The 23,685-nt window shown below is 41.9% G+C and overlaps 4 protein-coding genes across 4 annotated transcripts; all 4 read right to left on the reverse strand.

Moving 5' to 3' along the window:
* Positions 1–601: 601 nt before the first annotated feature.
* LOC146969008 (leukotriene B4 receptor 1-like) lies at positions 602–6,144 on the reverse strand. The gene is made up of 5 exons (XM_085759203.1): positions 5,950–6,144; positions 2,752–3,306; positions 2,157–2,357; positions 1,953–1,993; positions 602–986 (listed from the first exon to the last, which is right to left on the reverse strand). Exons 1-5 carry the CDS (start codon positions 5,950–5,952, stop codon positions 683–685), a joined length of 1,104 nt encoding a protein of 367 aa, XP_085615329.1. The 5' UTR covers positions 5,953–6,144; the 3' UTR covers positions 602–682.
* Positions 6,145–7,878: 1,734 nt separating this feature from the next.
* On the reverse strand, positions 7,879–11,764 carry LOC146969009 (tripartite motif-containing protein 16-like). Its single transcript, XM_085759201.1, has 7 exons — positions 11,508–11,764; positions 10,724–11,098; positions 10,447–10,542; positions 9,942–10,175; positions 8,921–9,077; positions 8,774–8,833; positions 7,879–8,675 (listed from the first exon to the last, which is right to left on the reverse strand). Exons 1-7 carry the CDS (start codon positions 11,748–11,750, stop codon positions 8,143–8,145), a joined length of 1,698 nt encoding a protein of 565 aa, XP_085615327.1. The 5' UTR covers positions 11,751–11,764; the 3' UTR covers positions 7,879–8,142.
* Positions 11,765–12,610: 846 nt separating this feature from the next.
* On the reverse strand, positions 12,611–18,374 carry LOC146969010 (uncharacterized). The gene is made up of 7 exons (XM_085759200.1): positions 18,105–18,374; positions 17,207–17,340; positions 15,276–17,078; positions 14,911–15,147; positions 14,570–14,794; positions 14,370–14,412; positions 12,611–14,240 (listed from the first exon to the last, which is right to left on the reverse strand). Exons 1-7 carry the CDS (start codon positions 18,277–18,279, stop codon positions 13,126–13,128), a joined length of 3,732 nt encoding a protein of 1,243 aa, XP_085615326.1. The 5' UTR covers positions 18,280–18,374; the 3' UTR covers positions 12,611–13,125.
* Positions 18,375–20,351: 1,977 nt separating this feature from the next.
* On the reverse strand, positions 20,352–23,456 carry LOC146969011 (tripartite motif-containing protein 16-like). The gene is made up of 7 exons (XM_085759202.1): positions 23,220–23,456; positions 22,408–22,767; positions 22,210–22,305; positions 21,621–21,854; positions 21,179–21,335; positions 21,033–21,092; positions 20,352–20,941 (listed from the first exon to the last, which is right to left on the reverse strand). Exons 1-7 carry the CDS (start codon positions 23,454–23,456, stop codon positions 20,403–20,405), a joined length of 1,683 nt encoding a protein of 560 aa, XP_085615328.1. The 3' UTR covers positions 20,352–20,402.
* Positions 23,457–23,685: the final 229 nt, after the last annotated feature.

Genomic DNA, 23,685 nt, shown 5'->3' on the forward strand with positions numbered 1-23,685 from the left:
GTAAAAACAAAAAAATTAAGAAAAATAGCAGAATCTTGCAGCACCTACTCATGAGTGTAAATGTATTTGATACAAAATCAAGTGCTTTTATAAACCTAAACTTCACCCTACTCGCCTCTCAGCTCATCACTGAGATAACAGTCTTCAGTGTTTCAGTTCATTTTAAGGTTTCGGTGCTTGTCAGGTTTTTTTTTTACAAGAAAATCTTCACACAAAGAAAATAACAGAATAAACTTGCAAAAGATTCATAAAAAGTTTCATATTGACTTTACGATAAAACTCTACATTAAACACAGAACAAATCCTCTTTTTAGATTAATGTTATATTGACCTTTTTCTTTATTGTGTTGGTGAACTGTCTCTTTATGAAAGAGTTAACAAGGCTCATGTCTCATCTGTGTTGTGAGGTTGAAGCATCACCCCAAAGAAAACAATGTGATTTTAGGAAGCCTCCAACAGCAGAAGCGCTACACCAAGTCACATTCCCGGTCAAAGTTTGTAACAGTCTGACCTGGAAGACAGATTCACGTTATTCAGCAGGTGAATCTTTTACTCTGTACCAGGAGCCAGTTGTGCATAATAAAAAAGTAACAATAAAGTTGCTGGTGACTGGATGGAGGAGAAACTTTAAGGCTTGAGTGGGTTCATTTTTCCCTCAGCATCCAATGTGCTGCCTCCTGGTCTACTTGCCATTCTTTACTGGTTTGGTATTAGTGCTTGAATTGGTGACCGAATCGGGATCTTTGTCCTTTAGCATGACAGCATCTGCATCTTTGTCCTTGTCACGGCTATTCTGGCTGTTCTGTCGGCTCTTCCTTGTAGCAGAGTCCAGCCCTGTGCCCTCAAACAGCCGGGCCATGAACGCCAACCCTTCTCGTCGGATGTAAGACTTTCCAGCGAAGAAGTAGAGCACCGGGTTCACACAGCTGCTGATGAAGGCTATGGAAGAAGTGACGGCACGGCTATTTTGCCATATGTAATTCAGCCTGAAGGATGGAGAGGTGAGAAGAGCATCTTGTTAGAGCAATGAAAATTACACCAATATCATGTTTGATTTTTATCAACAAGAAAAGGACTGTAGGATGTATTACTCTCTTTGGCATATAAACCACTGCACAATTGGTTATTACAAAGTATAATTTAATTTAGAGTAATAAATTCATAGTAAAATATTGCCATCAGTCTCAGTCTGTAAGTTTGAGCCAGAAGTTGATAAACTGAGCCTAACAAAAAGAATAATAGCAGTGGGAAACAAATAGTCTGGCCAAAGTTGACCATAAAAACACCTACTACTGTAACACCTCTTGTTAATTTCTAACAAACAACACTTAAAGCAGAAGTAAGCGGAATGTTTGTGTTAATATAAGTCTTAAATAGTTATATCTTCCGACAGAAATCACTTAGAGTGTTTTGTCCGAAACACGGGTCTGTCAGTCACTCTGCTCTGCTGTAAGCCGAGGAGAAAACTTTCCTTGTATCCTACAACTTTTATCCAATGAGGAGAGAGAACGGCATAAAGGGGCGGTCCTCTCTGTGTGTGCAGCCAAGGGATGCGCGTGAATGTGGTGACGTAGGGACGAGGGCGGGGACTGCTAACTCCATCGGCTGACAGGAAGTTAGCCAAAACCACCGGATCGCTTACTTCTGCTTTAAACCATGAACCCAGGAATTGTGTTATACAGGGTTAGAAATCTGTAATTTACCAATACATAACTAGTATACAATTCCTAATAAAGCCGCTTGTTTTGACATCACAATTTGTGTACAGTGTAAAACATGACATATAGACACATTATACTTCTCTAAACTTAACGTACACACCCAAGAGTGGAGTCAGCCTTCTCGTCTAAATCAAGTATGTCGAACTGTGTCGAACTTATCACTTCCATGTAAACGATATTGATGACATTAGCTATAATAAAAGAAGTTACACTTGTTGTGTCACCACTTACGTGTCTTTTGTTTTACCGTCTGGACACAGAGACGATGAAACCTGAGGGCAATACAAAAGTGATTAGTAAGTAACATCTGCTGTTAGGCTACTATGTTTTAAATAATAATAGACAAGCAGGCATGATGAATGCAGTTGAAAACTCTCTATATGTCCATGATGTATGGAAAAAATGGTATTGGTAAAATCAGGATATGTGAAATACCTGCACTATGTTGATTAAGTGGTATGGTAACCAAAAGAGGCAGAAAGTCAACACGATTGCCAGGATGAGCTTCTCACTGCGAATGCGACGACGGAACCTGGTCTGTCGAATCCGCCGCAAGATGAGGATGTAGCTGACTATTATGACAGTATATGGAATTAGAAACCCCAATATGAGCTCCAATGTGTACTGTAAGACAGCCTGTAAAACAAAAACGATATAATTTAATACTCTTGCCTTCTGTATTAAGTGAAATCACATGGCTGCCCCTAAAGAACAGCTTCTGAAAACACAGAGATGTCAATTGAATGACAATCTTTTCATGTCCCTGTTTGAAGGGACAATGATTTTCAATTGGACTAAGGACTTTATTAGAAAGATTTACAGACAGAGAGACTTTTTTGGTTCCTAAAGATCTTGAACACGTTAGGCAACTATATTGTGAATATACTAGCAATGTAACATTGTACCAGTAATGCAATAATGTAGTAATGAGCTGAAATTAGCTGTCTTCAGTTCATCCTTCATCAAGCCTGTTTCCAGATTTGTAAAATGAATTAGTAGTAACAATACATAAAGGTTTGTGTTCACTCACATGCTCGTCTTTGTCATGGAATGATTCGCACACTGTTGTATTCTTAAAAGGCCTCACTTCTCTGAAGATAATTGCTGGAACAGAGGCGACCATCACAAGCACCCACACCACTGCCAGCACCCTCAGTACAGTCCTCCGGCCGGTGATGACGCTGATGCGATGCGGCCACAGGACTGCCATCAGCCTGTAGAGGCTCATCAGCATAATGAGGTGGATGGAGGCATACATGTTGGCCAGACACAGGTAAAAGAGGATCTTGCACATCACCATTTCAAATATCCACTTCTTCATAATAAGGTAGATAATGAAGAACGGAGTGAGAGCCATCAGGGAGCCATCAGCGAAAGCAAGGTTAACGATGAGGAGAGTGGTGACTGACTGCTTTCGAGCACGTGCCAGGATGCTCCAGATGACAAAGACATTTCCAGGGAAGCCCAAGACAAAAACAAGGCTCAGGATGAGAGCGCCCATAGTGGTGGCATATTTGTCATTCACAACACTATTATTTCCTTGGGGGGCACTTGTAGTAGCGTTGAACGTGGTCATGTTTCTTACCTGTCAAAAGGAAAATATTGGTCAATGATTTAGGTTATTGTATTCACACTACAAGAAAAATACTCTTCCAGAGCAGCCATATTTATCTTCAGAGTAGCCTGGATGAACACTTCTGTGACTCATCTTGGTATCGGAAAATGACTCTCTGCACTAGTGCTAGCTAGCTACCATGCGGGAGCGTGCCTATGTTCCCTCAGCCCTATGTTCCCTCTGGACTCTCTCTACCTATCTGGACTCTGTCTATCTGGCCTGTCTAGCCTCTACCTGGTCTTTTTACTAAACTTAACCAACTCCTTTCTTCATTGCCTAAACCCAACCAATGGTGGGACCAAAGGGCTGTGGGAATAGGGCCTAATTTTCAGTGACGACAAAAGTTAGAAATGAGGGAACATAGGGCTGAGGGAACATAGGGCTGTGGGAACATAGGGATGACCCCCTACCATGCTAGCTGAAAAAAGAAGACAGAAAACAGCTCTTGGGATTAAAGTGATGGAGTGACGCTGAATTTTCAATGCCACTGTTGACTGCACATCTTTTTGCCATTGTTGGCTATGCAGCAACAGCAAAGCAAAATGACAAGCGACACAAATGCTAAAAATGCAAGGCTCAATCAAAGTGCAATGAATTTCATAATCAATATACAGTATAAGCTGGTGTCTATATGATGGTTTCCTTCAAAAACACAATAGCTAGACTATGTATCCTGAAACCTGCTGTATCACAGAGTGACTCAGAGATTTTCTGTCAAATCAAGCACCTCGGCTATGAAGCCTACGCCATGTTTTATCTGGCACATGTCTCAGTTTGAAAATACAAGTATGTATTTCTCCAGGAAAGTGTGGGAGTGTGGTGCAAGTGTAACAGGTTTTAACGGGGATTCTTAATTCCTGAACAACGAGACCAGACACGAGTGGAGAGCAACAGTCACAATGTTGGTGCCAGTATTTGAGTAATGATGTTCTCTCTTTCTCTTTTGGCCTGATGGAGTAAATGTATTTGTATCCAGAGGCAGAAGCGTCAAATTGAAAATGCTTTACATGGGATACGGAAAAGTATTAGAAATATTTAGAATTACAATCAAAAGGTTAAGATTAATCAGTTAATCAAGAATAAAAAAAAACAAATAAACAGCCAACACAAATCACAACAAAAAGTGTTTATCATGTGTTTATCCGGTAGTCTCCTGCAAGGCAAGGTTATGTTTTATAGCCATTTTGTGTTGCTGGAACAGGTTTTAAAAAGTGGCATGCCATCACTTGTTTGACATATCCTTGATTATTGGTATAAGAGCACACCCTGAAGAGTGCCGTGCAGTGTCAGTGCCCTTGTACATACAGTGTAATCAAATATTCACACGCAAATGTACTAAACCAACCTGTTGCTGTAATTATACATCATTACAGGCTAAATCGGTGTGTAATAGGCTGTAGTGGTAAGTTAGAGCGCATCGGTTGATATTAGCAGTACAAACAGCAGAGGAAATGATTGCATTCTTCCTAGTTATGCACTGACGGCAATTTCTTGTCCTATTGCAGAGCATTTACCTATACAGAACAAGGTAAGTGAGGAAGCCCTAGACTGTACTAAACAACTTCTAACCACTTCTCTTTTTAAAACAAAATACAGAGTTCAGTTCAGTATCCAGAGATTATACAGAAGCCATACATAATACTGTATACCTATAAATGTTGACCAATAGAAAGAGAAAATTGAAAGAAAAAAAGATAGACGAGTAAAAGACCAACAGAAAATATGAAAGCAGTATCAAAAATGAATGAAAAGAACCCAGAATTGCTGGCAATGTATATTATTTTGTATTTCTTAATTTAATTGAAGAATGCGAGTGTCATTTCTTCTCTCATACTCAACTCATGGCCTACTGTTTCAAGGGCAGCTCAGCCACTCCTGCTGTTTTCAAATGTAGCACAGTTGTAGAAAAAGTCTGTTTTCAAGATTTCACAAGCATGGAAGGACAAAGACGTGTAACCACATGGCCAGTGTTTACAGAAAGCCGGTCAAACCACATTGACAGTGGCATCAAAGTAGCAGCAGCAGCAGCAGAAGACGCCGGTGAAACGGTGTCACGTTGTGCAACGGCTGGAACATTGACAAAACCACCAGACAAAAAGCTTATTGATGCTATTGACGTTTCGACCCCTTTTTGTTCCTCTTGTGGTCGTCTGCTGCTCTCTTTCTTCCCATTTTTTTACGATCAGTTGTACAAACAAACACAAGCCCTAAAACCAGGTGACCACATCAGGCACTATGAAACCTGACTCACACAAAAGGTGTGTTTGTGTGTCTTGTGTGACTCACGCACATACCTGCTAAATCACTGCTGTTCTGCCCATGCATATAGAAATTGTACAACGCACAGAATAACAACGTAACTACACGGAATTTGTCCCAGAAACAGACCAGTAGCTCATATTTCAGCAAAATCGCAGCTGTCAAATGAACCTCAAAAATAACGCCTCACTGCAAATCTTCTGGCAAGAGAAACTTGTGAAAATCCCTACTAGAAAACTTTCAGTTCTTATTTTCACCCTCACCAGCAGCAGCTAAGCTTTGATTGACTGCAGTGATGTGTTGCCACAACAGTGCTGAAGCTGACACAGGCCTATGAATAAGTTAGAGACTCACCATTGACACCGGTGGTAAATCCCACCAGGAGGGAAGAAGTCACCCAGAGCCGGAGGAGCGGTCTGAAGGGGTTGGAGTTGTTGTGATTTCTTCTTCTACTTTTTACTCCTTCTTCCCCCTGCGTTTTCCACCCACACACTCATGCTCTCTCTCTCTCTCTCTCTGTCTCTCTCTCCTCCGTCTTTCCATTGATTTGTCATGCTTGCTGTAACACGCAGTGCAGCGAGAGGGGAAGGTGTGTCACGGTTTACCTGGCCTGCACGTTGAGCAAGGATTCCATCCGTGTAAGGTCAATGTAAAAAGTTTGTTCACTATTTTTTTTCTATTCCAGCTGAAGGAGTCATTTAAAGAAATATAACATGAGCATGAGCATGATCCTGCTCCGGTGCTCTTTTGCAAAGGCTTCTCGCAAGATTTCATAAACTGTGCTGCAGGGTTTTGTTCCAATTCAGCTACAAGAGCATTAGTGAGGTGATGCTGGGCCCACAGTTTTGGTTCCAATCTTAAAACAAAAAAAAGAAAAAGGTGTTAGATGGGGTGGAGGTCAGGAATCTGCCAATCAAGTTCTGCCACGCCAAACTGTCAAGAACTATTTCTTTATGAACCTCGTACTTCTGCACGGAAGAAATGTCAAGTTCAAACAGGAGAGGAGCCCTCCACCGCCCACTGACACAAAGGAAGAAACACACTATAGATGCAAAACAGGACTACAACATGAAGGCTTGGGATGTCTCCAGGCCAAACCATAAAATAACTATGTCGGTAACACTTTATAATAAGTACACACTATTAAACATTAGTTAACCATTAATAAATACTGAATTCTTCATTTATAACATGAATATTCGAGAGTATGTAGTTTATAAATACAGTTAGTGCTTATCAATGATGAGTAAAACATTTTTAACTGCATTTACAAACTCCATACTAATGAGTATTCATGTGTTATAAATGATGCATTCAGTATTTAATGCTTAACTAATGCATAATAGTGTGTACTTATTATAAAGTGTTACCACTATGTCTTTGCAGGTGAGCTGTGTGAAAAAAAAAAGATCTGAATAATAATTTGTGTTTTGGATTAATTAACCTTTCAAACATTTAACATTAATGTGTGTTTGACAAACTGACAACACTGCAAAAAAACAACTTCAGTTACAGTTCTCTTTATTTTATTATTGTTTGACATCTTATTTGGGTGGTCTCAAAGCAACTTCAGACCAAGACTGTATCGTAATCTTCTACATAATTAAGATATTTCAGTGGAAAACATTGCACCATCCCATCTGCAGCCACTGACATGCACCCAATACAATTCCAGTGAAGTGTCCCGTTTAGCCCTGTGAATCATTGTCCATATGGATAGCCCATAGTAACTGAAGCCAACAGCATCTGATTATTTGTGCTGATGTACTGCGTACGTTGATTTGACTGGTTTCCAAGTACAATTTCCACATATTCCAAAACCATTTAGGGATTCAGCTCTTGCAATAACTTGTCAGCTGCCCTGTTTTTTCTTGCCGCAGTTGAAAACCCTCTGGATAAACATTCTTATAGGTCACGCTCAGCTGCCGACCAAGGCAAACAACCTACTGGTCTCTGCAAAACAGACACGTTATTTTCCATTCGGCATGAGGCTTTTATCACAGGTTTTATGCTCTGTTACATTCCCACCTTGATTACATCTGGTCTACAACAACAGACTGATAGCAAACTTTCCAATGTTGCAGTTTTACAAAGCCACAAAAGGAAATCTCTATTGAGATGGAGTGGGAGGAAAATAAATGTCAAACTGTTTTCAAGCAAATTCATAATAGTGTTAATTATTTATATTATAGCCTCCTATAGCCAATCCCATTTGTCTTTGGATGATGGCAGCATACACTCTAGTCTAGGGCTTACATAATGACAAACTAACTCACACGCTCACATTCACACCTAGTAAAATGTCCCCAGTCAATCTAACGTGCATGTATTTGCACTGTGGGAGGACCCAAAGGGAACCCGTGCAGGCACAGGGAGAACATGCAAACCACACAGGAAGGCCTCAGGCAGTCATTTTTTATGTTGAAGTCCCATCTGTAACCTGTCCGTCTGTTCCCTCCACAACTACGCATTGTCCAAATGTCAGAGGGAACTGATGATGCAGTACAGAAAAAAAAAATCAGTTCCCAAGCCCAACACATACTTTAACTACCATAACTTGACAAGTTGTGCAAACACTCCGGTGTCATACCATTCATAGTTCAGCCCGAGCCCTGGATAAAGAGGCTGGGTGAACGTGGTGTGAACTGTGTGGAGCAGACGCATCAGATCAGAGACTTGATAAAAACTCAAAGTTCCTGTTTTATAATCCAAGAACACTCCGATCTTATAGGACGGAGGAGGGCCTGCCACGGCTGTTTCTACGTTATTGTGCCGGAACACGTAACCATCGGCTGTGCACTCCAAACTCCACGACTTGTCATTGTTCCCAAACCGCGAGTCATCCGACGTTCGGCGGATGTCTTTGTATGCCACTGCCGCAGACAGAGAGCGGCCGTACCACTTCACCTCCCAGTAGCAGCGCCCTGACAAACCCTCGCTGCACAAAACCTGACGGAAATCAGTAAACCTCTCAGGCTGAGCGGTGTACGGGCTGGGACATGGCTTCATCAGGCGGTTCCCACCCGTTAGGTTCAGATAGGCGTAGTTTGAGGTCACATCCAGCGTGAGGGGGCAGCAATCTGCCGGGGAAACAAAGGCAACATGAACAGTCAACCCACCGCTATTTGGTAAGAATGAATATTGCTTGAAGATGAATGAGTTCAACTTAATCTCTTACAGCGTAGAAACTCCTCTCTGGTCTCTGGGGTTGGTGGCAGCGAGAAGTCGACATAAGAGACTGTGGGAAAGAAACATAGCAATCGTCTCATTTCATGACGTCAACCATATAAAATTCAGTCATTTTTAAATATATCACTGAGATTACCTGTGGCTGGGATCCTGGGCCATGATTCCTCCAGGGCGACCTCCACTTTATCTCTCAACTCGGACACACATTTCCTCACATCTTTGAAGGAACGTACAGGAATAGCACCAGGTGAAACATATGGAAAGTCGCAGGAGGTGGAGAGAGACTGAAAAATCTGAGGAGAAACAACATGGACAACATGAAATCTAATTATATGCCTGTTTTGTCCAGAAACATGCTTGACTTTAGATCATTTTAAAGGGATAGTTCAACATTTTGGCAAATTGGCCCATTGCCATAATCGCTATAGTCATAGCAGTAGGTTCGTTACCATTAATTGTCGGTGTAAGCTATTTTTAGAACGGAGGAGCGAGGCTGCTCAGGGCTATGCTATGGAGGCTAAAGGAATTTCTTGGTTTCCCTCATCAAACTCATCAAATACAAAATCCCAAAACTCCAAAACGCTTTCGTGGACAAGTTGTAAGCTGCACATTCACCACGCTATGAGATAATAATGGAATGTTACGAAACTGAGCCGTTTTCGAGGTAAATACAGAGTCTGCTTGCTGAAAAACTGTCCCTGAACGCAACGCGCATCAGCGGTTTTGCATGAATTTACCTCTAAAACAGCTCCGTCTTGTAACGTTCCGTTATTATCTCATAGCGTGGTGAGCTTTTGGAGTTGTTGGGTTGTGTATTTGATGAGTTTGATGAGGAAAACCAAGAAATTCCCTTAGCCTCCATAGCTTAGCCCTGAGCAGCTTGCGGCTCTGCTCCGCCGTTCTAGAAATAGCTTACACCGACAATTAAAGGTAACAAACCTACTGCTATGACTATAGCGATTATGGCAATGGGCCAATTTGCCAAAATGTTGAACTATCCCTTTAATACCATGAAATACAACTCTCATTTTAAGCATTTTACTGTACATCATCATCTGCCCTTAACTGCACAAATCTGACAACTCAGTTACAGTATATGTATCATAAAGTTGTAAATCTGAGAAAAAAAAACGACCCCCAAAAGTGTAAACACGCACCTGTATCAAATGGATGTGGTCGTCAGCGTGTGACAGCCGCTCCAGTTCGGCGTCTCTCCTCTTCAACTCGGCGATATCCTTCTCCAGCAGCAGCCGCATCTCCTCAGCCTGCGTCACCGCCGTTTTCTCCTGACCTTCGATCATCAGCTTCACCTCGTCGCGCCGCTTCTGCACGGAGGAGATCATCTTGGCAAAGATCCCGTCGCAGTCTTTCAGTGCAGTCTGGGTACAGCTCTGTTGGCACACAAGGTTTTTTTATTCAAAAGTTACTGTACATGATGAAAGTTGGTCCTGACCTTTGACTTTAGGCCTCTACATAGGCCTCTCCTTTTGATGTAAAATTAGAAAGAAATGGACTTAAAGTGGCTTTGATCAAAAAAAACTGCTACTCCCCAGAAATATAATTTTTAGATGTTTAAAAAATATTCCAAATGGGAAGATGTTCATCCTGATCTGTTACTTTTAACAACACATCCAACAGACCCCCAAGCCTGTTTTTTCACACCTTGAGATTCTTCTCAGCTTCAATCAGCTCCCTCAGCTCCTTCTCTCTCTGCTGGGACTTCTCCTGGACTTTCTTTTGAGTCAAAATCAGAAGTTTCTGCAAAAAGGAAAACAGGATTATTTACAGGCTCATGCTAAATGAGGATAATTAAGACTATATGTGCCGTCTGACTCGATAGAACAAGCTCAGCGGGGGAGTACAAATATGAAAAAGGAAGTGCGGATGCATTTGATTTAAAAAAAAACAAAAAAAAACAAGGTGAGAGATTTATGTTTACTTCTGTTTCAGCCTTCTGTACTGAAACAGAAACCAGTTTGTGGTCCTGATGCTCCTCTGTGGTGCACAGAGAGCAAACCAGCTGCTTGTCTGTCTGGCAGTAGAGCTCCATCAGCTTGTTGTGCTTGGTGCACATCTTATGCTGCAGTGAGACTGTAGCCGAGATCAGCTGGTGTGTCTTCAGCACTGGGACGGTGTAGTGAGGCTCCAGGTGAGATGGACAGTAAGACGCCAAGCACGTCAAGCAGGACATGGTGGCTCTCTTAGGTTTGGTCCCACTGCAGAAATCACAGGGGACATCTGATGGGCCGGCACAGGGGAGAGCAGCATAGGGAGCCCCCTGGTGGTTGTTGGTCATCTTCAGCTTCTCCACAACCTGTAGGGAGAGACAGAAATAGTGAGGCCGGTCCAAGAAAAAAAAAGAACATTCCCATTGTAGATATGTAGATTAAATAACAAAATAACCATAACATAAATAGTATAGCACTCTTTAGTTATTGTTGAACAGATGCACTGATATATATCTGTGCAAAATGCAAATATCAGTGAAACATTAGCACAGATCAGTAACCTATTGTGTGCTGGTCAGATACCAATTATATCAATACTTAAAACCTGTGTATGTGGGGTTGTTACTTGGCATCAAAATACAAACATCTCATATAAATATGTTAACTATCTTGCAAAAGAGGCAAAAGAAAACGGTATGTCTAAATTAACATGAAATATGCAATAGTTTTTATACGACGGCTTGATGTAAAATGTGTCAATCATTTCCATAATACCTGAGCCAGCATGTTGTTCCTGTTGAGAAGAGGTCTGGGACTGAAGGTCTGCCTACACAGAGGACAGCTGTACTCTGCCTTCTGCTTCTCCCGCTCCCAGTAACCCTCAATACAGCTCCGGCAGTAACTGTGCCCACAGTGAATGGTCACCGGGTCCTTTAGGAGATCCAGACATACTGAACAGCAGAAATACTCTTGGTCTAGCTCCGCTCCATGCTGCCTCTGTGGGTGTTTGTCGGCCATTTTGCAGAAACACTTTACTTTACAGGAGGGTTTTGAAACACTTAAGTGGGGGATGGGTGACTCCTGATCAGGTGGCAGAGGCAGGGCTATAGACTTGGGTCTACCTAATGCTCCCCTGTCAAAGAAAAAAGAAAACTTACATGGTGGTTGTTAAATTACTGGTTATCTTAGTTTGAAGCTGTAAAACAAAGGTCATGTTTTACATGAAGTTTGATCGTTGTTTGTGGATGACTTCTTACATGACGTCTAAACCACAGCTAAAAGAATGCAAACTTCTTGCTGTCATATTGTAGTTCCTTAAATGATCAATAGAAAGACTTAAGATCATCTCCTAGGTTCACAAATTGACATGATATGAGGAACAATGTATGACACTATGAACTTTCAGCCCATGAAGGAGTCCACAAATGAACAAAAATGTATTAATGTTTAAGGTAATTGAGGGTGCCCTAGATAGCCTTAAGGGTCATACAGGGAATGAAAATACAAAAACTAGCGATAAAGGTGTGTTGGCACAAAGGCTCATCAATGCATATTGGCATTATATCATGACCTCTACCGCCCCCTATAGAATCAGAAAAGCTATTACATTACTAATCTCACCCACATCAAGTGCATCTGTGTGAGGTGTTGCAATCTTTGTTCCTGTACTTGATGTATATCCACTTCACATAATGTTGCAGTGGCATTTGTTGCAACAGTGTTTTTCTTGCTTTAGGGAGCCCCCTGGTGACCACAGCTGGCAGCTGCAGTTTAAACATATAAATCCCATAAATAAATAGGTGAACTATAGCCAAATTTATCTGTCTAATCCATAGATATTTTAATAAAACAAAATCAACAAATGATTAAATCAGCCATTGCTTTTATTGTTGATTTAAAACAATTACAAATCTTGCTTACAACAGAGAACATCTTTATTCTAATAAAAATTATTTATAAAGATTGTTACAAAACCTGATTTTAAAGAGAATTACAAAATGTACAGGTCATTTACAGAAGTAGTAATAACAGAAGTTTGAGAACCTTTTCCCCCAGTTTGTCGTGGTTCACCACACCAAAATTTGTGCTTTTGATTAAATCTATACTTTTTTTCAACGACCAACAATAGCTCAACTAAATTGGAAAGAAACCTACAGAGCATCTTGTGCAGTTTCCTTCAGCTCTGTGGAGCCTTTGGAGTCTGTTTGAGGTCATATTGTTATGTGTTTTTCATCCCACAAAGGATAAGTCTTGTTATTGCACTGGGTTCATAGACAGATAATGTTACACACCAGCTGGAGAACATAGTTGTAGTTGAGTAGTACAGAGCAGTGGACACAAAAATCAAAGCTAAAGTGAGAGGAGGAGGACATATTAACAGGACATATTGGTATCACCTTCTGTTCCACTTATCCCATGCACCTTTTACAGCTTTATACGCCATGCCTGCTGCCTCTCCTGGTGTTTCTGCTTCTTCTGCAGCCTCAAGCCCAATCTTTCCACCCAGTACTCCTCCTACTACAGCACAGGTTGCTCCAGCTACTGCCCCAGCTACTGCCAACTCTCCTCCTACTGTTGCTGCAGCTACTGCCACCTCTCCTCCTGCTGCTGCAGCAGCTACTCTGGCTACTGGCGCCCTTAATGTTGGAACTCGAGAAATCATGTTTTTGAAGGCATTATTTCTGACAACTGTAATAACTAATCCTACCATCGCCCTCACTCCAAAAAAAGCTCCTAGTAATGCTCCTGTTGCCGTTGCTGTCAGTCCAATCAATAACCTGTTGGACACGTTTGCTTTAGCCTGTTGTCTGATCTCTCCCTCTGACTGATTTACCGATGACTGTTTTAGACGATACTCCTCTGTCTTTATTTCTTCCTGCACTACTTGCAGCACTGCATTAGTGTAGTAGTCTCCATTGTTTTCCATCACCATCTTGTCTATTGTTTTCAGAAGCTCCTCCACCTGGAACTGGTTGCTCCTGTAGCTCTGGTGTTCGTTCTTCCAGTATTTATTATCAAAGACGTGGCACCGACCGCCGCATTTCTTCACCAGATCACTCAGATTTTTATTTGCACTGACAAACTCTTGAATCGTCTTCCCCTCGGGAAGCTGGTTACCGTGAGTAAAGACAATCACAGCGTACTTCAGGGCATCTTCAGAGAAATACTGAAGTATTTTGTTGATGACATCCTGCTCCTGCTCAGTGTATTTATCCACTTTGAGCACAATGAGAAAAGCATGAGGCCCAGGAGCACACTCGGTGATACAACTCATTATCTCAGGCTTAATGTCCTGCTCAGCTCTGTTTGCATCAAAGAAACCGGGAGTGTCGATCAATGAGATGCTTCTTCCATTGACAGATTTGGTCTCTGTTTGGCATTCACGTGTTCCTGAGTTGGGAGTAGCGTTTGTGGTAAAAAGCTCATCCTCTCCAATTATGGTGTTAGCTAAGTTGCTTTTCCCAGATCCAGTTTTTCCTAGCAGGACGATCCTCTTTGTAGTCGATGCTAGAGGAGAATAATGAATCTTAAGTACATTTGTCTGCTTGTTTGCCTTGTTTTCATGTTTTTTTTAAAATAAATAAAACACTAGGCTGCCAAGGGACTGAACTGAAAATCTTTGATATCTATACCCACCTTGGTCTCGTTGGTGGAAATGTGTTTTGTATTCCTTGAAGACCTGTAGAAACAATGACCCAGTCATTATTAACATCCTCTTTGCCAGGACAAAATTTTGGAAAACACACATTTACCATTACCCAATATATTCAATGCAAAAGATGTCAGGAAACTCATGGCTTCCAGTCAGTATTTAAGGTAAAACGCATTTTCCTTACCTCGCTAGCCTCCGTGTCATTGGGGTGGATGGTGATTCGGACCAGGAATGAAGTTCTACTGGCTCGGGTCTGTTTAAATGCATGGACCTGCTCCATTAGAACTCTGGCTACCACACTGGTAGGAAAACGCAAGGCAAGGCCAGACCCGAGTACAGGTAGAGCGACTGATCGTAACCCTCTCATCTCACAGGAAGTTAAGATGTTATCGATACCGAATCTCAAAATCTGTAAAAGGTCAGAGTATAATAATTAGACTAGATGTGTGAAAATGGCAAAGTTTAAAAAAAAAAAAATTGAGACAGACAAAGTTAAGACAACAATGACACAATTCTTCATTTCACCTCAACTGGAGTTCCATTAGGGTCATCATCCCAGGGAGCAAGGTTGAGGAAGAACACTGCATTAGATGTAAGTCCAGACAATCCTTCAACCAGAACTGCATCGCCGGGCATTGTATCTTCTCCTGCCTCCTGTCTAAAGCTAGCAGTCAGCTGAGGTCCAACCATTTCAAACAAAGTGTTTCCAACACGGGTGGAGAGAGGATCATGGCCAACCATAGGAGTTACTAACGCGTCCACCTACAGTAGGAGAAGAGCAGGGAGATTTGTTGATGCTTGAACTGCAGTTTTTTTCTAATTCATGTAAATGATGTAGAATGACCTGAATATGTTTGATCAGTATTCTTAGTCTTGTAAAAGTTTCTCACCTCCTGGGATTCAATCGTTCCTTGAACAATCTCAACATGGACATTTGGTCCAGGAGGTCCAGCTCTGTCTTCTTTCACAGTGCCTCGGGCTACTGCATCTATGAGGGATCCTAGTTCATCACTTGGGGTAGTGTTTCCTGAACTTATCCCTTGAAGAAGACTGTCACATGCTTCCTGCATGGCCCTCACCACCTCAACTCTGTTATCAATCAATATGATTCTCCTCAGACTTCGCCCTTCCTGACTACCAAACCTTTTTACAGCAGTTACAATAGCCTCTGAGCACACAGCAAGAGGAACACCAAATATACCCGAGCTAATGCAAGGCATGGCTATAGACTTGAACTCCATTATTTCTGCCAACTTCAATGCAGACTGGACAGTTATCACAAGCAAGGACCGTTCGCTACCATCTGCTCTTCCAGCTGATGGTCCAACAGCATGCAGCAGTTTCTTGCATTTTAAGTTCCCACCTGTAGTCACTACAGCTTCGCCTACAGAAATTTTCCCAAGATGTTGTATTAAAGTGTCACTTTCCCTCTGTATTTCAGGACCACCTGCTTTACTCAGTGCAGCAGCAACACCTCCACAGTGGTTCAGATCTTCATTGGCAGCATTAACCAGGGCTTCAGCATCCTGTTTGGTGATGTCACCCTGACACACCAGCACCTGGAGCCCATCGCAAAGGGTGTAGCTGGCAACTAATGTGTTCTCCTCACTCAGACTCAAAGAGGACAACGAGTCAGTGAAAGAGGTTAACCCTGTTAATGGGGCATGGACTGTGCTTTGTGAAAACTGTGTGACTGTTTCAGTCAGATCTTCAACCTCTTTGGCGTGACCAAGTAAGGTCACCGAGCTGTCTAAGCCAAACAAGACCTGAGCCCTCCATTGCCTGTGGTTCATCTCATGTGTCTTTAACTTAAGCTTTTTCCTAAGCTCAGATGGCACAGTAGCGCAGTTAGGAACATCAATCTTTACTTCCTTGAACTCACTCTGCAATGTATTTTCTGCTACATCCAGTTTATCAGCAGAGAGGGAGAAGACACGCAGCTCTGCATCTCGTAACTCTAACTCTACCTCATGACCAAACCCTAAAAAGTCACCCAGTCCCCCTGGACTTCCATAAGCCTTCCTTAGAAAGGCCAGAAGATGTGGGCTCTTATTAGAAACTCTCCTTTCTATCACGAGATTATCCTGATCAGAAATCCATCCTCCAGCATCAAGGATATCCTCCACAGAACCTTCCAAAATTATCTGACCTGCATCACCCTGTGTGGCCTTAACTCCAGGAAAATTCTGGCCCAAACCACATACAATCTCTTTCCAAAGGAGGCGGCATTTGGCCTCACCCAATCTCAGTTGAGTGGTTTTCCTCTGAATTGATCCTGACCTTCTATGTTTAACAGTTGATTCCTCTACATCCTTCAACCTAGCATTAACCCGACCACGTTTCCCCACCACAACAGCCAGCCCGCTCTCACTGTACACCTTCACTTCATCTGTGGTCTGACCTGACCCGCAGGACTGAAGCAAAGCTTTGACTTTGAGAGGCTCCACCTCATAGTGGCACAGATAAGCATCAAATAGTTTGTCTACCTCAGCTTTCCAGTTTCCACCTTTGTCTGTGTCACTTGGTTGAACTAAAACTCTCCCCTCCTCTGGGTAAAGCTGAGCAGAGCAGGCCACAGAGGCAAGTTCTTTCTCTAGTTCTTCCCCAGCCCCAGGACATTCCTTTAGGTAACGTAGGAGGTAAACATCAGGTTGTAGTTCATATTTTTCACCACTTGAGGGAGACTGTGTAGTCTGTTTTAAAAAGAAAGGAGCATTCATGACATCAGGAGTTTACTAGGACATTCCTTTGTCAAAAAGGAATAATATCATTTAAGTAAATAGTAACTGACAGTAATTTTAGATAACCATGAGTGACTGACCTGTGCTGGAGCTGTTAAATCCTGAGTGGAGATAGTGGTGGTGACAGGAGCCAGGCTGCATCGGACAGTGAACACCAAAGGGCCATCTGGACAGTCCACAACATGCTCCCCTTTCTCCAGGACATTTTGCTGATCTATAAGTAAAAAAAAAAAGTGAGAATGTCGTTGTGAGCTTTAAATAAGAAAAAATACTCCTCCTTTACATAAAACACAGGCTCATTCGCTGAGATGATCTCTGTCACTTGTTAGAAAATAAGACTAAATTGTATCCTTTATCTATCCGCATTTCTTTCATTTCACCCAAATCTTATCTCCCCGTTTGTGCAATTGGGTTAAAATTAATGACGCTGCTGTCTGATAGGCTATCTAGCACGCACAGGGCACACTGTAACAGCACTCCAACATGATGAGTCATTTGTTTATTATGCAAATGCGTTTTTGACTACAACTGATTTCACTTAATCGGGTAGACGACTGGGCATTCAATAAACTGCACTGAATTAAACCTGGAATCTTAAAAGTATTTTAGAAGAAATTAAATATATTAAATTCTAGTGCGCCTTGAACGCATCATCTCCAGCTGCAGTTTGTGTTTAGTTTCGTTTTCCACCGAAATCGAAACTAAACACAAACTGCAGCTGGAGACTATATTTTCGCTGTTTCGGGATCAAATCTCACAAACTTTCCGTTGGATCAGTGGAATCATGAACCTTTGCATGCAATTTAGACAGTTCAAAATGTTTGTTGTTTGTACCCCAACTGTCGTAAATCTTTTGACCGAGAACCCAAATAAATAAACGAATACAATGCAATGTCGTCAAAGCAAATGCAGTGCATAAAGTTACAAGGCAGATTCGGGTTATTTTAATAAGTGAATGATTACTGTGACTTAACCTACCTGTCTGATCTCTGAAAGCGATACTGTAGACTTCACTGTTCACATTCCTCAGTGGGCCACAGTCGCCGCCACCGGATCGTCGCCGAATACTGAAATATTTTTCTATTGCCTTCTTCTGCTTTGGGCGCAGGTTGCCACACTCCAAGAAAACGGGGAAATGGTAAAGATCATCCATGATCCTCTTTCGAAAAGATCAGTAAAGGATTGAACAGCAGTAGGATCAGCAGAGCGCAGTTTGTTGTTCACTCATCTGATATGTGCTCTGTCTCTGCACAGCCTCGACACAGGATAGGGCAGGCTATTACGTGTGACGTCCACATAAAGAACCAGGGACAGCCCAGTTTTGACTGCGTTCAAATTATTAGCAGTAAACAAACATCCAACAAAAGAAAAGGTCATAATCCCCTTTCCCCCCTCTAACTGACTTATGTTGGTAGGCTAATTACACATTTGACTCCAAACACTATGCAGGATTAGAAATAGCCTATTGTAGGCCAGTTTGAATGACTTTTTGGAAAATTAAATCCACAGTTACTATTTGCTACAGGTACAGAAACTCAGAAGTAGCCTACATAAAGTAGGCTATATTCAAAGTTGATTGTGGAACAGGTGACTGCATGTTACACTCCTGGAATATTGAAATTATTAGTTGTCTTAGGTCTGAACTGTCAGAGCACTGAACTGAGAATAAGTTTTGTTGCCTCAGTTTAGTTTGGTGACATAACAGTCGCATACAGGAACAGCAATTACTAAAAGGTCAGCAAGGACATTATGCAAATATATAGTGACTGACGAAAAAATGAACTGAAATCAAATAATGCTTATGTGGCAGACAGTGGTCTTGTGATCCTGGAACAGAGAGAAAAAGAAGCAGGTAGATTTACTGGAAGCGCTGTATAGGTCCAAAGTCGTTAAGGGAAGTTAATGAGACCAAAACTGAATATTTTACTTCAGAGCAACTCTTCTTATCACGTCTTGCAGGCCTGATAAGAGCTAAAAGGTCAACTCTGCCATACCAGCTAATAAAAAAGCATGGAGCACGTAAGCCATGAGATAATTTCAACATGTGATTCTTCCTCTCCAACCCAAATGCTACCACAAATGCAGTGATACACTCAGAAAGTCAAATATTTGTGTGGAGAATTTTTCAGAGGTTTTATGAAGTTTCGTAACCAAGCCTATTCCTCTAAAAATATCTAATTCAATTCTATTTTTAAAGGGCCATAGGAGATAGCAGTCTTTTCTAAAAAAAAAAATAAACAGCAGTTGTTTTTCCAGAATGTCTTTGTGCGTCATGAGAACCACACCTGCATGTTTAGTTTGTGACTCAGCTGAAACCTCCAGTGACCCATGTTTGAGATCCAAACAGAAAGCAGGAATTAGCCTTTACGGTGGGACATTGCTGCCACCTTTTGGTCAAACGATGCACATTAATCACCTTTCATGAACTTGAGAATCTATGATCAGAAATATTGGAAGTTGCAGCTCTTTGAGTCAAATGAGTGAATCTGAACATGCATTTCATTTTCTCTCCAAGTTATAGATCACTAGACTCGGTGTCGACAATTACCACTCTGTTATTCAATATGTACATCCGCAAAATATATTGTAGTCTTCATCTCAAAAACAGCAAATAGCTAATCTTTCACAGAACAGGGACAAATGGAATTGAGAATGTATAGGTAGTGCACATTTATTTATTTAATTTGTCTTAAAAATTATATACAAAACATTCTGATATCCTTGCTCCATATGGGCTGGAGAATGCAAACAACATGTATTGCAATATCCACTACAGTTGTTGCCCAACAAGAGTAACAGTGGAATCTAGACACACTAAAACACATTCAGATTTGGCATGGCTCATAGCTTGACATAACTGATGACAGACTGATTCAGGGCAGCATCACCATTTCTGACCAACCAACTTTACCCATAACTAAGTTACTAAAAGCAGACAAATATAAAAGTATAGATACAAAACAAAAACACACAACAAGCAATACAATGCACTTTGACAGAGTTAACAGAAGCAACCAAAAAGACTGAATTTTAAAACAAAACCACCGGCAAAGGTTTTACTGTCAAATACCTCAGAAATGAGGTCGTTTAAAACTGGAAAGCAGAAGTGACGGTAAAAGAATCCAAACCGCCGTTAAAAACACAATTTATCATCTCGCATGAACTGAACTATTGCTATGAGGAACCTGGTTCATTTGGACTTGGGATGCTGGCATTTTGGCAGCATCTCGTGTTAAGCACAGATACAAAACAAAAGCCGCCTCAGTATAAATCTGATCACCATAACTTTATCAGTTCTGCATATTGTCCGATTGCTGCTCCACAAAGACTCAACCCAAGGCCAGGATAGAGAGGCCGAATGAACTTCTTATGGACTGTGTGGAGCAGAGTCATTGTGTCAGAGACGCTGTAAAAAGACAGCGTACCTGCTTTATAATCCAGGTAGACTCCTATCCTGGAGGATGTAGGACCCAACACTGCTGTGGTTGTTGAGTTGTGTTGGAAAGCATAACCATCTGGTGAGCACGTCAAACTCCAAGACTTGCTGTTCCTTCCAAACTCTGACTTGAACACGCATTTTCTGCTGATGTCTTTGTATGACATGGCCACTGACCAGGTACCACCGCTCAGACTGACCTCCCAGTAGCATCGCCCCATCTGTCCCTCTCTGCACAACACCTGCATGACATCTGCAAACCTGTCTGAGTGAACAGGGTAATATTTGGCAAAGTTTTCACGGGTCACCCGCCTCTTCTCTCGTGAATGACCAAAGTAGTCGGAGATCGAGTTCTCGTCCAGAGATAAATGAAAGACATCTGATGAAAGAGCAAAAGGTGATATTATCAATCTTGTGACATCCAGTTCCTTGCATCTCATCAACTGAAGGGGATTAAATCTTTTACTCACAGCATAAAAACTCATCTCTCTTCTTTGGCAAAGTAGGCAGGACAACTTTTGCAGCAGTCACTAACAGAAAAGGAAAAAATAACTCTATATCACTACATCTGCATACAACATCACTGTAGAAACAGTTTCATATTCCTGTCAGGTACCTGTGGCAGAGATCTGAGGCCATGTGTCCTCAAAGAGCTTCTCCATGCCATTTTTCAGCTTCGACACACAGTTGGTTAGAGATCCGAGTTGTTGAGGACCAACAGCTCCAGATGGCAAATCGGAAGAATCACCGGAGGGGGAGAGAGTCTGGAGAGCCTGAAGAGAAGACAACAAGTCAGACACCAGAGGAGAGACAAAATTACAGACAACCAAGATATTCCAGAATCATCCTCAGCCTCATTTATTGTTATGTCAAAAATTGACCAGCAGATGTCACCTTTGGGTAACGCATTTGCCCTAATTTAATGAGCCAAGTTGTGCTCCGTCCTTGTTCAGGTACAGATGGTAATGGATTGAAACTTGGACACAACATGAGGATTATACAAGCTATAAAAATACTTTTAAAAAGTTGCCCGTCTCAACACAGAAAGTATCTGACACCTGTATGAAATGGATGTGGTCTTCTGTAAGAGAGAGCTCTTCCAGGTCGGTGTGTCTCTTCTTCAGCCTGGCGATCTCGTCCTCCAAGTGCAGCTGCAGATCTTCAGCCTGAAACACTGCATTTTCATGCTGTGCTTCAATCAGCACCTTCATCTCTGCATGTCTTTTGCTTACGGAAGAGGACAGCTCTTCAAAGATCTTATCGCAGGACTTCACTGTAGTTCGGGTACAGAGCTGTTCACAGAGACAGACCAGATTCTATTATACAATGTGTTCTGAGTGGCAAAGTCCTTCTTTGAGACTGGTAGTTTAGATTCCACAATACATAGTATACCTGTATACACAAGACAAATTAACATCCAGTGGTCCAGTATACTAATGTGCATGTGTAACTAAATCCAGTAGCCAGCAAATAGACACTGTACTAGTTAAAGGTTTGTTATTCAAGTGATAAAATGTGCAAATAAGCAAATGGGGAAGTGATAGGGAAACTAGTATGCAAACATGCAGTTAATTCTGTAGCTTCAACAGAAATATTAGCTGATAAAATCTGTGGCTTGAGTATTGTACACCGATTACATATCCATACCTTGAAATCCTTGAGAGCTTTCCCCAGCTCTTTCAGCTCATCTTCCCTCTCCTGGAAATTCTTCTGGACCATCTTTTGTCTCACAGTCAGTTGTTTCTGAAAGGATTTTGTTAGTGCAACACTGTTAATCTTTCCTGCTGATAAAAATCTACTCTGTCTACAGTTTGTTTACCAATTTTGCTGTATTCTTGATTCTACCTGTTCGATAGCTCTCACTGCTGTAGCTGTGGTCATATTGTGGTGCTCATGGCCATGGAAACTGCACAGATAGCAGATTAACTTCTTGTCCGTCTGGCAGTAGAGCTCCATTAGCTGGTTGTGCTTGGTACATATCTTGGCCTGCAGTGGTACTCTTGCTGCGACCAACTGGTGTGTCCTCAGCACTGGAGTAGTGTGAGACTCCAGGTGAAATGGACAGTAAGACGCCAAACATGTCAGGCAGGACATGGTGGCTTTCTTAGGTTTGGTCCCACAGCAGAAATCACAGGCAACATCTGATGGGCCGGCAGCACTGGGAGCCGCCTGGTGGGTGCTCGTTACCTCCAGCTTCTCCACAACCTGCCGGGATGAAGAAAAAAAAAAAAAGTAAGGTGGTGAGAATTGGCTTTATACACCTTCAGCTGCACTACTTCCTGAACTTCAGTCAGCTCCTTTGTTTCCTGTCTGCCATTATTGGACAAACTGATTAATCCAGGTGTGCCTGACAATCAGACACACCTGGATTAATCAGTTTGTCCAATAATGGCAACAGGAAACAAAGGAGCTGTCTGAAGTTCGGGAAGTAGTGCAGCTGTGCATAAAGCCAATTGCTGCACATAGCAGTGCAGGCAATAGCCACGGGCCTCAGTTTTACACTTGATTTTTTATAATCTGAAGACAATGATGACCTCCACCACCAAAAGTTAAATTTTATGTCTGACTTTAACATGTTTCGTTGAGTGAGGTGATGATGGATCAGATGAATAAATGCATCTTCTTTTACAAAGAATGTAGCCTATATTACCCCCTACCTCAGCCAACATGTTGTTCCTCCGCAGAACAGGCCTCGAATTGAAGGACTCCCTGCACTGAGGGCAGCTGTATGTCCCAGTTCCCTCCACACAGTCCCAGTAACCATCAATACAGCTTTTGCAGTAGCTGTGTCCACAGTGGATGGTGACGGGCTCCTTCAGCAGGTGCAGACAAACTGCACAGCAGAACTGACTGTGGTCCAACTGGACGCCAGACTCGTGTTGCTCTTCGGCCATTGTGTTCACCTTCTCACGTGCAAAGAATGCCGCTCATTAAATCAAACGCGTCGGGGAACGCCCATTCAAGAAGGGGGTGGGAGGCTCCACAAGATTTACCTGATCATTTTTAAAAAATGTTTTACGTTTAATATTAGATTATATCGCGGTTATGCTTGATTACATACCTACTAATGAACACTTTTAGTATGGATGAAACGTAGGCCTAGTCCTCTTCCACATCATATCT

Source organism: Trachurus japonicus, chromosome 18 (assembly GCF_045865225.1).
Source record: "Trachurus japonicus isolate A0001 chromosome 18, Traja_1.0".
In the NCBI taxonomy this organism is placed as follows: domain Eukaryota; kingdom Metazoa; phylum Chordata; class Actinopteri; order Carangiformes; family Carangidae; genus Trachurus; species Trachurus japonicus.

Bases quoted from the DNA above. Each gene is read 5' to 3' on its own strand.
- LOC146969008 (XM_085759203.1), bottom strand. The intron at 1,994-2,156 runs GTATTTCACATA...TATTGCCCTCAG, and splicing joins ACTTAATCAACATAGTGCAG to GTTTCATCGTCTCTGTGTCC. The intron at 987-1,952 runs GTAAGTGGTGAC...TCCATCCTTCAG, and splicing joins GACGGTAAAACAAAAGACAC to GCTGAATTACATATGGCAAA.
- LOC146969009 (XM_085759201.1), bottom strand. From the start codon at position 11,750: ATGGCCGACAAACACCCACAGAGGCAGCATGGAGCGGAGCTAGACCAA. The intron at 10,176-10,446 runs GTGTGAAAAAAC...GTGTGCCAACAG, and splicing joins AAGCTGAGAAGAATCTCAAG to AGCTGTACCCAGACTGCACT. The intron at 8,676-8,773 runs GTAAGAGATTAA...TTTCCCCGGCAG, and splicing joins CAGAGAGGAGTTTCTACGCT to ATTGCTGCCCCCTCACGCTG.
- LOC146969010 (XM_085759200.1), bottom strand. From the start codon at position 18,279: ATGGATGATCTTTACCATTTCCCCGTTTTCTTGGAGTGTGGCAACCTG. The intron at 14,795-14,910 runs GTGAAATGAAGA...GACCTTTTACAG, and splicing joins CTAATGGAACTCCAGTTGAG to ATTTTGAGATTCGGTATCGA. The intron at 14,241-14,369 runs GTGGGTATAGAT...ATTCTCCTCTAG, and splicing joins TTTCCACCAACGAGACCAAG to CATCGACTACAAAGAGGATC.
- LOC146969011 (XM_085759202.1), bottom strand. From the start codon at position 23,456: ATGGCCGAAGAGCAACACGAGTCTGGCGTCCAGTTGGACCACAGTCAG. The intron at 22,306-22,407 runs GTAGAATCAAGA...AAATCCTTTCAG, and splicing joins CAGTGAGAGCTATCGAACAG to AAACAACTGACTGTGAGACA. The intron at 21,336-21,620 runs GTGTCAGATACT...TCTTCTCTTCAG, and splicing joins ACCACATCCATTTCATACAG to GCTCTCCAGACTCTCTCCCC.